General features: G+C 38.4%; 1 protein-coding gene across 4 annotated transcripts in view; it reads left to right on the forward strand.

Moving 5' to 3' along the window:
- The window catches only part of rftn1b (raftlin, lipid raft linker 1b), a 140,297-nt gene that overhangs the window by 48,025 nt on the left and 76,222 nt on the right, over positions 1–16,050 (forward strand). For all 4 annotated transcript variants that reach the window (XM_017309614.2, XM_017309613.2, XM_017309612.2 and 1 more), the window contains one exon: positions 11,544–11,721. In XM_017309614.2, coding sequence (XP_017165103.1) covers positions 11,544–11,721 — 178 coding nt within the window. The remainder of the gene's footprint in view (positions 1–11,543; positions 11,722–16,050) is intronic.

A 16,050-nucleotide genomic window follows, 5' to 3' on the forward strand; every position in this document is an offset into this window, starting at 1 on the left:
TCTGATATCTTGCTCCTATTTGAACCGCTATCTTGACACTAAAGACAAGAGATGATAGAAAAATACAGAAAAACTGTCTCTCACTGATGGAGGCAGAAAAAGAGGTTAAGAGCTGAAGAGACCCTTCAAAGATTTTGCTCTTCTCAACTCAGTGGGGAATGGTTGTAGGCTTTTTTTTTTTTTTTATGTCTTCTTATATTTATTTATTTTTTATTTTTATGGTGGGAAGAAGCAGAACGAGCCAGGAGTGAAAGCTGCAGAGACGAACAGATTTCCCGCTGAGAGCAGAGGCTGAAAAATAGGCTAAATGTACCGAGGAGCCATGTGGATAAAGTCCAGACGGGTGAGAGGAATCAGAGCTGAAGAAAGGCAGGAGGAAAAAAAATGAAAGAAGGGGCTTACAGACAAGTCACTGGCATTTCCATTTTGAGCCTGTATGAAGGCTAATGACTCAAGGCGGGCTGCTGAGACAGAGCGAGGTTCCTGCAGGTGGTCCTCACAAGAGTGGAGAGCTCCTGGGGAGACTAAGGCCATTTTAATTGGACACTGAATAACGATATGACTGCCTCACAGAGAGATAGCAGGATGGCGCCTTCAGTTCCAAAGGGCCAATTATAGCATATTCATGTTGAATAGCCTTTATGAAGGATTTGTGAGGGAGCAAAGATTAGTATCAGGTTTGTTTTCGCTAATTTTTATTTCATTTTACTCTAGGTACCGTATTCTCGGAGTGTGAACACAATCGCTGTCAGAAACTGTTAAGTACCAAATTAAGCCAGAAAGAATGGTCCAATTTCAGCGTGATCTTCCACATATACAGTATGTATATGTGGAAAGGGGGTAGGTACAGTATTCAGTCTCAGATGTGTCAAAATGCTCTGTTACTTCTGACTAAAGTGGCTGCTTCGAGAGCAGACAGCTTCTGCTGAACCATCTCTGACGGACTTCTGCTTGTCTTCCTTTGTTGGTGATCTATTCTTTTATATCTATATGATAGATAGATTTGTCTATCTATAGCTATGTGTGTGGGGTTTTTCTTTGGGTAATCTGGATTCCTTTCACATTCCAAAAAAAAAAAAAAAAAAAAAATCACTGTTTGGTTAATTGATCGCTCCAAATTGCCTTTTTGCATGAATGTGTTTTTTTTATTTGTCTTGTGTGTCTCTGTGTTGCCCTGGCAACCTCTCGCCCAATGACGGAGAAAGGCACTAGCAAGGCTAAGCAGATATAAATATAAATACACTCAGAAACCTATTTGATGCAGTATAAAATGATATCAACATATAATACCTCTTCCACACAACACATAAAATAAGGGTGGGATGCTAACGGGCTAATGGGTGTCAGCCGTTTTGTGCCGAGGTGAGAACGCTCATCACCGCAAAAAAATCTTGATTGTTGATTTCGGTTTTTCACCTGTGTTGACGCAGCCTTGCCCTCTTTTACTTGAAATTTTTGGATTCATGAACTGGAAACTGTGGATGTCCATTTGAAGGGTTTGAATGTGTCGGACTTTATTAATTCAAGTCATAAGATGAACATTCACATGAACCAACCATGAGGGCAAAAGGGCACATTTTACATATTTAATGCGATTAACAGTTATGAATTAAGAGTGTTTAAAAGCTTTTCAAGTGGTTAACTATTTGCAGTGTTAAAGGTCATGCTGCTTTCCAACCAGATATACATTTGTGTCCAACTCCTGTAGCGGCGCAATTTTTTTCTCTCCCCCCCGAACTTCTTATTATCGAAAAGTAAATAAATCACTCTGTTCCCTGTAAGAGCATGAACGCATCAGCTGCTAATGGAGTTGTTAGTATTAAAAGAAACAAACAGTTCTCTAATCATGATGAGACAAGGCAGTCTAACCAAATAGATGTGTCAGAAAGGGGCAGCAGGATCAAAAATCAGTTGCAGTGGGTGGATAGATAATATATGCTGGGCTGCCCCCCCCTCACCATCCCCACCATGCAAATGTGGTTGAACCGTTTCTCCCGGAGGCGGCGCGTTGTGTGTGTGCAGTGTGATTGCAGAGCTCCATCGCTTCAATCTTTTAGCTTATTAATTTCATATTTACTCATTTATTTTTAAATGGGATGAGTGATGGAAATGCGTCAGGCTGCAGCTCAGAGGTGCTTACATGGCAGACGGGTTTATGAAGGGAAGTGAGCCAGTGTCAGATTCAGGGATTCAATTCAAAGTTCCGTTTTTTTTTTTCCTCCTTCTTCTTTTATTATTCATGGAAAGCAAGAATAATCCTTGGGAAAGTTGACTGAGCATGGTATGCTACTGTGGCCCCCAATGTTGCAGCTATGCTTGTTCTGCTAGAAACCCGGGCAAGCAGTTTTATTTGTCCTAGACACCTGCAATACCGTGCAAAAGTTATAAACCACTCATGATTTAAATGCACTTTTCTTCAAAGGAAACATTCTACTTTGTTAAAGAGACTTTCATCAGTAGTTCTTCAACATTTCTGAAAGTTTTTCCTGATTTATTTCCTTCAGTTTTTTTTCTTTGCTTATTACTCATTTACAAACATATGCAATATTTTAACATTTAATCCAGTTTGAACCCCAAATTGTGAGTTGGTTTCTGCATCTTTAGTCACAAAGCAGGTCAAATGTGAAATGACTGCGGTTACTTGATTTATGTAAAAGTTGCTGATGTTTTGCAGACATCTCAGGAAACCAAAGATGGATCACAGTTTTCAGCACTTTCAAATCAAATATTATTGTCGTAGTATTTGGGTAACTGCTTGATTTTCATAATAATTGATGTGTCTTTTTGTTTTCTTTTCTCGCCTTCCTTCTTGTTTTTTCTTTGTTTCAATGTAAATGCATTTCGAATTTAAATATAAATCAGAAACAGAGGGATTTGCCTAATCTCTTTTTCCTTGGAGCTTGAGGATACACAACTGTCTGATGTAAAATAAAATAATTTAAATTCATCTACGTGCACTGGGAACCACTTCCACAATATTGACTTTGTGGTGATGGTATTTGAATACAGATAGCACTGAAAACTAGATTTGTATTGAAATATCGATGCATCTAAAAACTCAAATCTAGGAAATGTTGGTTTTTGTGAAAAGAGGCCGACCACATGCAGCTTATTGAAAGCCATTTTGCTCAGGTTTATTTGTCTTCAACAAATTAATGACAAAGATATAGATTATATAGATAAATGATATAGATAAATGATATAGATGCTCAGAAGATGGATGATTTTGGTTACCTGCTTTGGCTTCACAAAATGCTGACTGTTTTCTCAGAAAGGCCTACCATGAAAACACAAATAAACCCAAGTTTGTAATTAAATTGATTAATGAAACCACATAAAGTAAAGTGTGGGGTTTCTCTAGAGACTCGTAAAAATATTGCTGCTGCAGCTGCTTTTGTGACGAGTCAGGTAAATGTTTGGACAAGAGAGGAAGGTGAGCGTCAGAGAAGTCATTTCAGCAGCTGTTTTCTTATTCTGTCCTCTAGTTGAACCCTTCTATTGCATATTCAAACCATTTTCATCTTCATTAGAAAATCGACTTGCACAGATGCTTACAAAATGTTTGCGAACGGTTTTCTTTTCTATTTATAATTTGCATCTAATTATCTACTTTTTTCTGCTCTTTGATGTTTTCACTTGTGCAGAGTTAGGAAAGGGATAACAATGAATCTGACCTCCAGCTTGACGTTTAAAAAACACAAATAAGCCTTCCAGTAACAAGGATTTTGATCTTTAGACTAGTTTTTAATTAATAACAGTGAAGTACAAATGTGCATGTTGGATGTTTAAAATGTTGCAGGATAAAACAGCTCAGGATCATAAAGCGCCTTTGCTAATTTGTACCCCAATATGCACCAATGTTTTGCCCTTTTATCTATTTCAACTTTTTATTTTCTACCTGGGGCTGCACAGTGGCGCAGTTGGTAGAGCTGTTGCCTTGCAGCAAGAAGGTCCTGGGTTCAATTCCCAGCCCCGGTCTTTCTGCATGGAGTTTGCATGTTCTCCCTGTGCATGGTGGGTTCTCTCTGGGTACTCTGGTTTCCTCCCACAGTCCAAACACATGACTGTCAGGTTAATTAGTCTGTCTAAATTGTCCCTAGGTGTGAGTGTGTGTGTGCATGGTTGTCCTGTGTGTCTCTGAGTTGCCCTGCAACAGACTGGCGACCTGTCCAGGGTGACCCGGCCTCTCGCCTGGAACGTTAGCTGGAGATGGGCACCAGCAGCCCTCCCGACCCCACTGAGGGACAAGGGTGTTAAGAAGATGGATGGATTTTCTACCTGTAAACAAACCATTTGGTGCCCTTGTACTTAAATATTTGCTTATTACGTTTACTTGTCTGTGTGGTCAAATATTTTCACAGTATTAAAAATCTAAACTTTTTGCAAATGCTGTAATTTTTTAAACAACACAGTGTTGTGAAAAGAGGATTTACCTCTTTTGTTTCCTTTTTGTTTTGCTTTTCTGACTTGGTGAGATGTTTCATCTCACCAAACAAATGTTATTGTTAAGCGGAGATAGCCAGAAGAAGTGCAACATGCAGTTGTACATTTAGATTTAATTTATTAAGGTTAAAAAAGTATCCGAACAGAATTACCTCGACAAACAAGATGATATGATCTGATAGTTTGTGACAACTGGCAACGAGTCTTGGAGGAATCATGCTCCTGTTTTCTAACTTAGCTGCTCTTGAGCTTAAAGTCCCTAATCGATAGATGGTCATTTTCCACCAGGATTTTCTGACAGAGGCAAAGTCATGCTCCGTTCAATAACTTCAAGTCATGGGGGATCAGATGATGTTTTATTTCTCTGTTAGGTTAATGCCAGATGAAGTGGGACATGCTTTAACTGAGGTGAAAGAGGCCTGAATTTCTTTAGATCTTGTTCATTTTTGAGCTCCAGAATGAGATGACAATAACAGTATTTATTGCAAGTTGGCAACTCCTGAGAAAGTTCACCTCTGCATGCTTTCTCCATTTGTGGATAGTCGCTCTCATTGTGCTTCACTGGGGTTCTAAAGCTTCGTAAATGTCTTTGTAAGCCTTTTCAGACTGATGTATAACTTTGTCTCTCATCTGTTTTTTCATTTCTTTAGGAATGATGTGTTGCTTTTCGGAAATCTTCCACCCTACTTCATCTTGTCACAGGTTTTATTAAGTGATTTCTTGATACAAGGGAGGATGTAACTTGTGAAATTGAACCAAAAATGTTCTAAGTCATAATGAATTCACTATTGAAAAACTGAGTTAGTTATTCTATCATAGTTGGTTCAGATAGCGTTTCTTTTCATCTGGTTCATGTGGGGAGGTGTGAACATGCAATCAAGCTATGATGCAGACGAAAAAGATGAACTCTGGTCTATCTAAAAACCTAGATCTCACTTTGGTAGAAGTGAACTCAGGTGGTGTTCAAATGCATTTGTGGATGCCAAGTGGAGGACGCTCCAAAAGCAGGAAGTGGACTACAGTGCATGGCATTCTGGGTAACCACAACAAATGCATGTGTGTAGGGCTGGAGGGAGAAATGGCATGTGGTGTTTCGCCAAAGAAAAAAGAGAAATCCTACAACCACTGCAATTTAATGCCACTCCATGTTTTTAAACTTTTCATGAAAAAGGAAGTTGCGCTCTTGTCTGCCTCAGAGGTCTGCTATGCTTACGTAAAAGACAATGACATTATGGATCAATGGTTGGATGAATGGATGGAATTAAGTTATTTTTACCTCAAATCTATAATGGAGAAAATACAGTGTTGCTGCTTGTTTGGCCACCCAAAGGCATTTTCTTTCAACAGATTGTGAGCAAATCATCGAAATTTAAAATTGCTGGTTCAAAGTGATGACAAAACATCGCCCTAGGGGAAAGCATTGACGCGCAGTTGGTACAAAGTGTCCTGTGGAAGACAAAAGCTACAAAGGGGTGAAATAGTGAGGAGCCAAAATTACCAGCACCCTCCCAGTTTGAGATCAAAAGATAACTACATATCACAGAGAGAAAATACTTCCTGTTGGACACAGAAATGATTCTCTATTTATTCATTCAGTCAGACATTCCCTCTGTTTTGTCTCCTCCTCTCTGTTTAATGCTTGTGTCTGTTTGATGGCTTTGCACGAACACAAGTCTCCAGAAAACCAATTTGTTGGTTGACAGCCAGAAGACCTCCCCTCCACACTTCCCTCTATTTCCCTTTCTTTTCCATTATTTGTCACAAAGTGATTTGTTCTTGTGAGTTTAGAGCTCTTCTCTGTTGATATGCACATGAATTTTCTTTCAAGGTAAACAAAAAAGATGGAGTGAAGTAATTGGGTGCCAGTTTGCCATGTAAGATTTACCAGGCTGACTCCCAGATCGACCAGAGGCTCCTCCAGTAGGTCTGACTGTATGCCGTTGGAAACAGCGCTGACACTTCCATGGAGCAGCTAATTTACTCTCATCTGCACAAACAAAGCGATTCTCCTTGGATAACATGATTTTAGGGCAAAGCAAACATCCTTACAACAGCATTCGATTCAGAGAAACTCAGCAGCAGGCGACACTTTGCTCTGGGGACGGCATGATAAATAAACTTGTGTGATAAATAAATGTAGAGCTTGTGTATTTAAGGGCCTCTGGAAGAGATTATTAGGAGCTCACGCAGTGATTAAAACTAAATCAAGAAGTCGCCAGCGGGTGCATTCCCACTGCCTAATTGAAACTATTCCTTATTTACTCATCTTAACCATCCGAGAGCCGGCAAACCAGCTTCATTTTCCACATACAGTATCTACCACCTCAGTAATCCTTAGATGTGCAGGAGAATCCCTCGGGGAAGAGGACGGGGTGCTCATGTCGCACCGATAGGAAAGGAGACGAAAGGAAAAGGCGAAATCGCCGATCACAGAGGGATTAATTCCATTTCTGAAGGCAGGCAGCGGTGGAGGGAAGCAGGGTGAGAGGAAGGAGGATGATCAAGGGGGGAGAAGACGAACACATTTCACCCATTTCAGTGGCGGCCTATTTCTTTGTGTTAATTCCTCCATGCTTTTTAAGTTCTAAAGCTCCTGCATTGTGGCGCAGTAGGATAGAGCATGATTGAGAAATTTGGAGGAGTATTTTTAGCCGAAGAATTCGCTCAGCCCTCAGGGAGCAGCGTATGATTTCTCTTTCATGCGTTCACTTTGGTGGTTTCACCGTAAACCTCAGGATTTGTAGCCGTGGGGAGGAGTTCAGACTGAATCAGCTCTGTATCCACTGCACAGAAAAGCTGCCTCCTGATTGGCACAAGTACAGTTGTTCCAGATAACCTCGTCTCTGCAGCGTGGCAGTAACACATCACTGTGTTACAGTCTGCAGTGTCACACAAATGAGTTTTAGTTGAGTATGCCTCAAAGGGGACATGTAAGATGTGAGGAGAAAAAGGGTCAAAATAAGCTCATTCCCAAAGACCCACAGCTGTGATCACTAGATTACTGGATAAAAGAGAAATCAGGAAGAGATGAGCTAGGAGAAATGCTAATTATTATGTAATGCAAAAAGCTGCATATAGGAGATTAATGCGCCATCCAAACTAAGCGCGTTAGCTTTCAGATTTGTTTAGCATGTTTAATTTGAACATTTTATGCATGGAAATATCCTATTTATGTTTTCATGACCCAGTTAAGCGTAAAATGGTGACAAACAAGTCTAAAAAGTTTTCTGAGGAAGATGTATTCCAAAAAGACCAATGAGTATTAAAAAATACTGTCCTGTTTCCAAAACACTTAGTTTTATTTCATTTTTTGCAATTTGCAATGTGTTTGGGTTCTTTATAACTTACAATATAATTAAATTCAACCTGCCACTTTGACACCGGCAGACAGACTGTTTGATCAAGCTGGGTTAGAAGGTTGGGAAATTGTTAGTTTTTTTAAGATAATATGACTACCAAACCGTTAAAATCAAAAAGTTCTTGAAACAAGAAAGTGATGTGAATGATAAAGCAGTTATGTATTTTCACAACAATGAAAAGGTGGCACTAAAGACTAATTCACCAAAAACAATTCATTACAAGATCATCATAAGTTTCTTTACGTTTTCCCTGCAGCTCCAGGCTCCCCTGTCCCACACAGTGATCTTTTGTTTCTTCAGGTTGAGGGTGTCCATGTTTTGATCAAACCAAAACATGGCATGGCACCATCACCATGGCATCATCGCTATGCCAGAGTAGACAGTTGTCTTGTATCTTGCCAGGGATCGCATGACGCTCCTTAATATTTCAAGCTCCAGATTGGTTATTTGGATGGTTCAGTTTGTCTGCATCCAACACTCGTTGCTTTCTGTGCCTTGAATTTCCCAGGTGACTAGTGCTTTATCTCACTGTTACTTTTGTTCTTGGAAATAATGACAATTTGGTGCATTCAGGGAGGGAACATCTGACTCAGCATTTCATGGTTTTGCCATTGAAACTAATGAATCGCTCCAACTTCTGTTTGATCGCCGTTAGCAAAGTTCCTGGCCTTTTGCAGAGGTATTGAGAAGTTGATCGACTGTTGTTTTTATATTTTATATTATCAAAAAACATCAGTCACCACTCACCTTCCAAAGGTTTCTGCTACTTTATGATTAGATAGATTCGACCTGGGGAGCCCAACGACATAAAACTAGTCTTTGGTTCCAGCAGCTGTGGTTTGTAGTTCGATGCAGAGAATTTGCACATTCCCCTTGTTCATGCATGAGGTTTCACCAGGTAGTCTGATTTCATCTCAGCATGCCCAATATCATGCATGTTAGGTTAGTGACACGTTTGATTAGGTGTGCATGTATGTGTGAGTGCAAAGTTGCTTTTCTGGTGCATTGTGTCCATTTGATTAGGGACCAGTCCAGGACCAACCCCATGTCTAGCATCTCCTGATTACTGCAGACGGGCAGCAGTGGGTATGCAAATCGAGCCGATGCATTTCCTGTGGCCTTTATTGCCTTGTTGCTCTTAATTACTCCCATCCGTAAATGAGTGAAAACAAAAACATGCCTTGTGAGCTCTGTGTTCAGAATTCACCCTGTTTTCTGTGGCAAATGCGCAACTGTTTAACTTGAATGTAGTTATTATTTAAATATACACTTCATTTCTTTGAAGTCGGTGTCTTCTAAACTGGAAAACTATTTACTGGGTAATGGCGGCGTGTTGTTCGTCACCAAATAGTGACATAAATATTCACCGATATGTAGAACAATTTTAACGAAGAGTTTTGTCAAAAAGTACTCAAACACACACACAACAAAGATTTTAACATCTAATATCAGGAGAATAAATGAGGAATGGCTGACTGATCTAAATTTGGAGCATGAATAGCTCGTGTTGCACCGTGGGAATAGAAAAATGCAGACTGAGCACGGACCTTTCACATAAAATGTTCATGTTTGTTTATACAGACGCTTAAAAAACACTTTCCCAAAAAGAGGCCAGTGGCTGCTGTGTTAAAACTCGTCTGCTAAACATTTAGAGAGAAGATGTATAACAAAAATATGACATTTTGAGAATGGTAGGACTGAACAGTGTGGTTTATTTGACTGTAGAAGTCTACAAGAGCTTACACAGTACGATTATCAGTCAGATTTAGCCATGTTTTTGCAGTCACTGACCTCCTGCTGAACTTTAACACATTGACTTTTCTCATGCGTTGGTACTTCTCATTCTGTGTAGCCTCATTGACTCTAATTAGCCTTTGCGGTATTTTCCATGTCTTGTGACAGCGTGTAGAGACAACCAGACTTTCTCTTGCTGCCCTCCGCCCCCTCCTCTGTCCTCTCTCGCTCTACATCCAGCTCTTTGTCTTGGCCATCTCTCATGAGCCCCAGCTGTTTGGCCTGCAGTAAATGTTACCACATACAGCGAGCAGTGGGATCGCAGCCATCATGCTTCTGGGACGGAGAGTAACATCTCCCCATGTTTCATCTTTGTTTTGACCTCCTTTGTGTTTCTCCATGATTGTTTTTCGATGTGCTTCTTAGCTCAGTTTTCAGTTTCCTTCGATTTTTGAAACATGAGCATCTCACCTTACTGTGCATTTTACCATACATCCAAATAAAAATGATGGAAAAGCAGAAACTGTGACGTAACACAGCTGTTCACTGACTGACAAGGCCGTCGTCAGCAGTTGTTTTCATCCCATGAGAAATGCAAAAATAACTTTTATAGGAACATGTTGGGGTCACATGAATGATTTTGGACTGTATTACATAAACATAAATTAATTGGATATGTTTGTCTTGTAAAGTGCTTGAAGTGTGTTGATTCTGTATAGATAAACTTACCCATGTGTTTGAACATTTTAATGAATATGGGAAGAAATCAGAATCTAAGAATGCTATAAAAGGAAAAATGAGCTGGAACCTCATTTTTTCCCCACTAACATTTTAGGAGCAAATAGCTAATAGATGTAAACAACAAATATCACTTAAGAATTGTATTTAATGTGGAGTACTAATTAGCAGAGAGTGAAAAATAATCAAGAAATCCACTTTTCGAATCAAACTACCAGCTGGTTCACAGTGTTTTCTGTTTTGACCCAGAACTTTGAATTTCCAAGCAGGAACTTCAAATCAAAACAGAAAAGAGAGAAGAGACACCTGCTGAAAAAAAATAGTTCAATCATGGAAAGTTTAAGGTTCCCCACCAGTCTGACATTGGTTTCCTCTGATAAAATTAATTTTGGAATTTGCAGTAATTACACCTTCAATTGTTTCGGTTAAAGTCAATCAAGAGAATATCGTGTGAAGAATTGCACACACCTGGGTTTTTTTTCAGTGCTAATCTGGTTTTGTTATCTCCTGTACTTTCTGTTTCCACTGCAAAAACTTGACTCTCAGTGAAAAACTGATTATTTCTTACAACCAGGTTTAGTCAATTCTCAATTATTATTCTGTGAGCATAACATAACCCTGACCTAATTCTTACCTTCCTGGTTTCTGGGGTTGTTCATGAATCAAAATTCAATGTTCAGCTCCCGTTTTTAGTGCTGATGCTGCCAATCAGAATTAATTTCAGATGACTGGATTGTAAAATGTTTCCAAATATGCTTGTTATTCAATAAATAAATTATTATATTAATAAAAGAAGCTGGGAATATTTGGGAGTCTGCAGAGATACTAAATTTGATATGAATAAACTGATGTCTTGTAAACAGCTGCAGAATGGAAACACATGTAGAGGTCACTGAAAACACAAAAGCATGAAGAGAAAAACATGAGAAGTTGTGTTAGGGAAAAACACATGGATCCAGCTATGTGTGCATTTTTGTGTTGCAGTTAAAAGCAAACAAGGATACTAAACAGGAAACTGAACATTCTTGGGAGAAATGTTGTGTTTACCTTTCCCTGGGAAAAATGAAAGAAATGATTTACAAAAGCAGAGATTGCTGCATTTGAGCAAAGAAGAACCAAATATTAATCACGACCATGACTGACAGACATGGAAATTCGAACAGAAATCCATACATGATGAAGCTTTTCCATTTGTGCACCAAATATTTCTGCAAAGGACATTTTCAGGTCACCCTCCATAATTCTTTCTCTTTGTTCTGGCTTTCCCAGGTGGGACCTCAACGCTGCGCCTCTCGTCGGTGCGGGAGCTGCCCGATCAGCTCCAGGAGCTTTACCAGCAGGGCTTTGTCCTTGCGGCCGTCCATCCATTTATCCATCCCTGTGGTCCGCAGTCCAACAGCCCGCAGCACCAGCTCTACCGGGCCATACTTGTCCGAATCAGTGACGGGTAAGATAATAATTCCTGACCATTAAATAAGTTCTGCCCCAGGACAGGAATTAATATGTAATGAAAAAATGAATAAAAGCATCAGATTCTGTGCAGTAAATTGACTAAGAAGTAGAGACTTTTGAATAAACTAGTAGAGGAAATTTTCTGTGGATGAATTTTTTTATATGAGTAAGTTAAATAATCTACTTCTTATGTGGGATTTTTTCTACTGTGTTGTTTGAATAAAGCCTAAAATGTGAAAAGGTTCCCTTAATACAAGTTATGCTTGGTGAGCATTCATAAAATATAGTCTACACTACACAATATTGCTGTCATAAATTGCTTTCATATATTTAAAAGTGAAACTTATACGATTTACGTGACATATTTTAATTTTGTGGGTTTTTCCTTCGTCTTGGGAACGACCATCTCTGCTTAAAGTTTTGAAGTTTTAATTTGTTTTGAAACTGCTTTGTACCAAAATGATTTGTGAAAAGTCCCAACTACTCAATCTGCCTCATGTAGGTTAATTTTTAAATTGTTGTGCATTTTTGTAGTATAAGTGGTGTGCGATCGTAAAAACCTGCTTATATTCAATATTTACAATTCCCAGTAACACATGTGGCCAACTGGGTGGATTTTCACTTCCATACATTTCTCATCTGTGGTAGATTTTGATGTCCAAAGTAGTAAAGATCATCAAAAGTGAAAATGGAAAAGAAAGTAAAGTGTCTGGAAAATGTTTATTTTGCTGTCAATGTATATTTTCAATATCTTGGAATGATGTTAAAATTGAATCTGTTTCCATTATCATGCAACTGTTAGTTTTAAACACCTGTAATTTAAGTGTTACAGTTTAGCACATGGAGTCAGATTTTCATTTTATTTAATTAAGTAAACTATTCTATTAAAATAAAGTTTTCAGACATCTGAAGGAAATAGTTCAGGTAAGAGACAATAGAGAAAAGAGATAGAAAATGTTTGAATGACTTTGATAAATGACTTAATTCGTCAATTTCTGTCATTTTCACAGACGTTCATTACAACCAAAGTTTTCAGTTTGTTGTTCAGTAAGATAAATTATGCTTAAAAATATAGATCCTATATATCATAATTTATCCCTTCTGAGAGATTTAAAATCAGCAGCTGCTTCTATTTAAAAAATAAAAATTTCTGTAGTTTTGAATAGCTCAGCATCTAATGTGCAATTTTCAAAATGTAAATTGCTCAAACCAGTATCTGTTTCATTCCAGGTGGGAATTTAGAAATTAGTTTAATTTCATTTTAAACATTAATAATTAATAAAAAATATCACCTGCCTAATTCAGTACATATCCTGTTATCAGACAGGCAAAAGGTGAAAACTGAAGTCGGAGCAGCCTCATTAGGGGAACATATCGCACTAAACAACGGGGCCTGCCCCCCGAGGCAAATATGTTTCTGAGGCCTCAGACGTCTTAGCTGCACTCCTGGGAATAAGACCTTTGCAAGAACAAAATAATGAAGCCATTACAGTCACTTAAGACAGCATGTTGAGATTACTAATGTACCTTAATTGGTGTCATTATGCAGAGAGGACTTGGTGGGAATCAAATCACAAATGGTCTAAAAATGTTATGCTGCCTGCTTGGTGTCTGACATTAGCCCCAGAATAATGACTGTGTTCAGAGCTGCGGTGTTACATATGAATAATTACTGCTTTATTAGTTCCACGTGAATACAAAGATTGTCCTCATCCCTGTGAAAAACCAGCGGAGGTCAGATGTTACTTCACAGCAGCAGAGCATCTGTTTGCAGCTCAGGCAGTGGTCTCGTCGACCCTTTCAGTGTCAGAGTCACTGCCGTCCCTGCAAACACGCCCTGTCGCTCCGTTCAGGCATGTTTTGTAGGAATCCAGTGTGTGGCTCTTTAATTTGGGGAGGAAGTCAGGGAGGGAAAACACTGGTGCTGCTAAAGGTCAGCAAGGTCATGTTTTTCCCTGATCAATATCTGTCTGCACATTTGAAAGCCTAAAACTACAATTTGTTTGAATGTCATGCATTTTCAGGAGATGAACTATAACAAGCAAATCAATTTACATTTTAAGGAGAATATCCAGTTTCCTTTATGATGGATTAGCGACCTGCTTACGGTGCAGCCTCTCTCCTAATCATTTCAGAGTTTGGTAGTAGCTGGTTACATTTACTCAATTACATTTTACTTCAGCAACTATTTTGTACTTTCACTATGCTGTATTTTTCACTTTTATTTCATTATGAAGTATCGTTTCTCTTACTTGAAGTTACTTATTACTGGTTACTTATATGAATTATTGTCATTTTGTCTTTTAAATACCAATATTACTTTTTTACTCTTACTTGAGTAATATTTTTGCACTACTATTTTTTACTTTTACTTGAGTAAAAATGTGTTTAAGTAGTGCTACTCTTACTACAGTAAAGTTTTTGGGTATTCTGACCTCTTCTGCTGGAGAAAGACCAGACAGATCCCCATATGAACAATGAAAGATATCTTATTTTTCGCAAACCATGCACAGTCCTTCAGAATTTATGAGGGCGCAAACTCAAACCTTACTGTATTTTTTATATGAGCCAAGCAGAAAGTAATGCATAATTGTGAAGACATTCATTTAAAAAATGCACCGCTACATTTAAGTCCTTAACTTCTTGTTATAGAAACACATATTCAATATTAATATCTGTATCGGTTCCAATATTAAAAAAATAAAAAATGTGATCAGGTATCAGTGACAATATGCCCAATTCATAAAGGCAAATCTATTCAGTCTAATTCTATGTTTTTCTTTGAGCAACATCATATTTATTTTACATTATATTTAGAAATTCTAATTGTATTTTCTGAACTATTTGAAAGGTTTGTTGCACCGACTAAACAAATCAAAGTTGTGTTGTTTTTACAGTCAGTTCAGATCCTAAACCTCAGATATTTATTATATCCGAAGTGAAAAAAGTGGATTGTGCATCTCTGCTTTTTTGTTGGTCTGCTACACAGCACTCCAATTGGAAACAATGAAGTTTGACAAACTTTGACAAAATGTGAGAAAGCTCTTACAAGCCACTGTCTGTGCTTTTACGTAACTTTGACGCTCCTTAGCATAATTTATTTCAGTGCAATCAGATTCCTTGGACTGGAATCACATTCCTGATTGCCAGCAAACTGTTTGTGCAGAAAGAAACCACAAACCTACTGGTCCCAAACTGCATAGACACTCCAGAACTTCAATTCTTTCTCCCACAGAGACAGAGCAGTAATGACTGAAAAACCAATACCTGATATTACAAGCAACCAAGAGTGAAAGACGTAATAATATGAATCTCTGTGCCCCATCAGTTCTGCTTGCAACTGAGGGGAATCAGGCAGGAAAGCATGAAAAGACCATAGAAGAGGCTTATTGTGGAAGGAATTTATTACTTCTCCCTCTGAAGAAATAATAATGAAAGCAGGATCAGGAATGGGCTTCAGGGGGTAATGAATTTGAAATAAAATAAAGGAATATAAAACTTTGTTGATCCTCTCAAAATAGTAACAGTAACTCAAAAATAATTTAACATAGAAGAAAGAAACACAAGCTCAGCCTAATAACAGTGAAAGTAATAAAGTGATTAATTTCTTTCAGCAAATGTGTATTACTAAGTAGGTGGGAGTGAGTAACTGCTGAAATAAAAACCTTCATCTCTGCTGGTGTTTGCGGCAGAAATCTGGACTTATTTCAGCTCTTCTGCAGAAAGTAGCTCCTTGTTTCTTCCTACAGCACTCGTGTAGCGTGGGAAACATCCTTCTGGGTGTGAGATTATTCATGGCAGCAAATGACAACTTAATTTGGGTTTGTCAAACTCTGTGATTAGTCATTAGTTTTCTCATAGCTGAGCAGTGCGAGTCATTTCAAAATGCCCTGCTGACTGTCAGTCAACAGAGTCTGGAAAGTACTCAAATATTACCGAAGGCGTCGCCGTTCTTTATGGGAATGTCAGTTCTTAATTTAGGACATTTCTGGAAAACATGTTCAAGGGGGCCAATGCAGCTACTGCTCAGAAAAAAACCCCTAACATATGGCAATTCAAGAACTTTGAACTTTGGTTATAATCAAACCTCTGACAGAACTAAACTCATATTTTCAAGAGCATCCATTTTCGTTTGAAAGTTCACGTTAAAAACTAATCTTGTTTGCCCTTTAGTTTTTTTTTAGATCCTCAGTTCTGCAGGGCTTTCCATTTAATTCTCAATTTAAAAAGTTCTAATAAGGCAGCCATAATGTAATAATCTAGGAGTAACTCCTCCAGTGGTATGGGGGCCAACTTCAGAAAAGTCAGTTACTTGTTGCTATGG

The sequence above is a fragment of the Poecilia reticulata genome, chromosome 16 (genome assembly GCF_904066995.2).
Source record: "Poecilia reticulata chromosome 16, P_reticulata-male-v2, whole genome shotgun sequence".
NCBI classification, from domain to species: domain Eukaryota; kingdom Metazoa; phylum Chordata; class Actinopteri; order Cyprinodontiformes; family Poeciliidae; genus Poecilia; species Poecilia reticulata.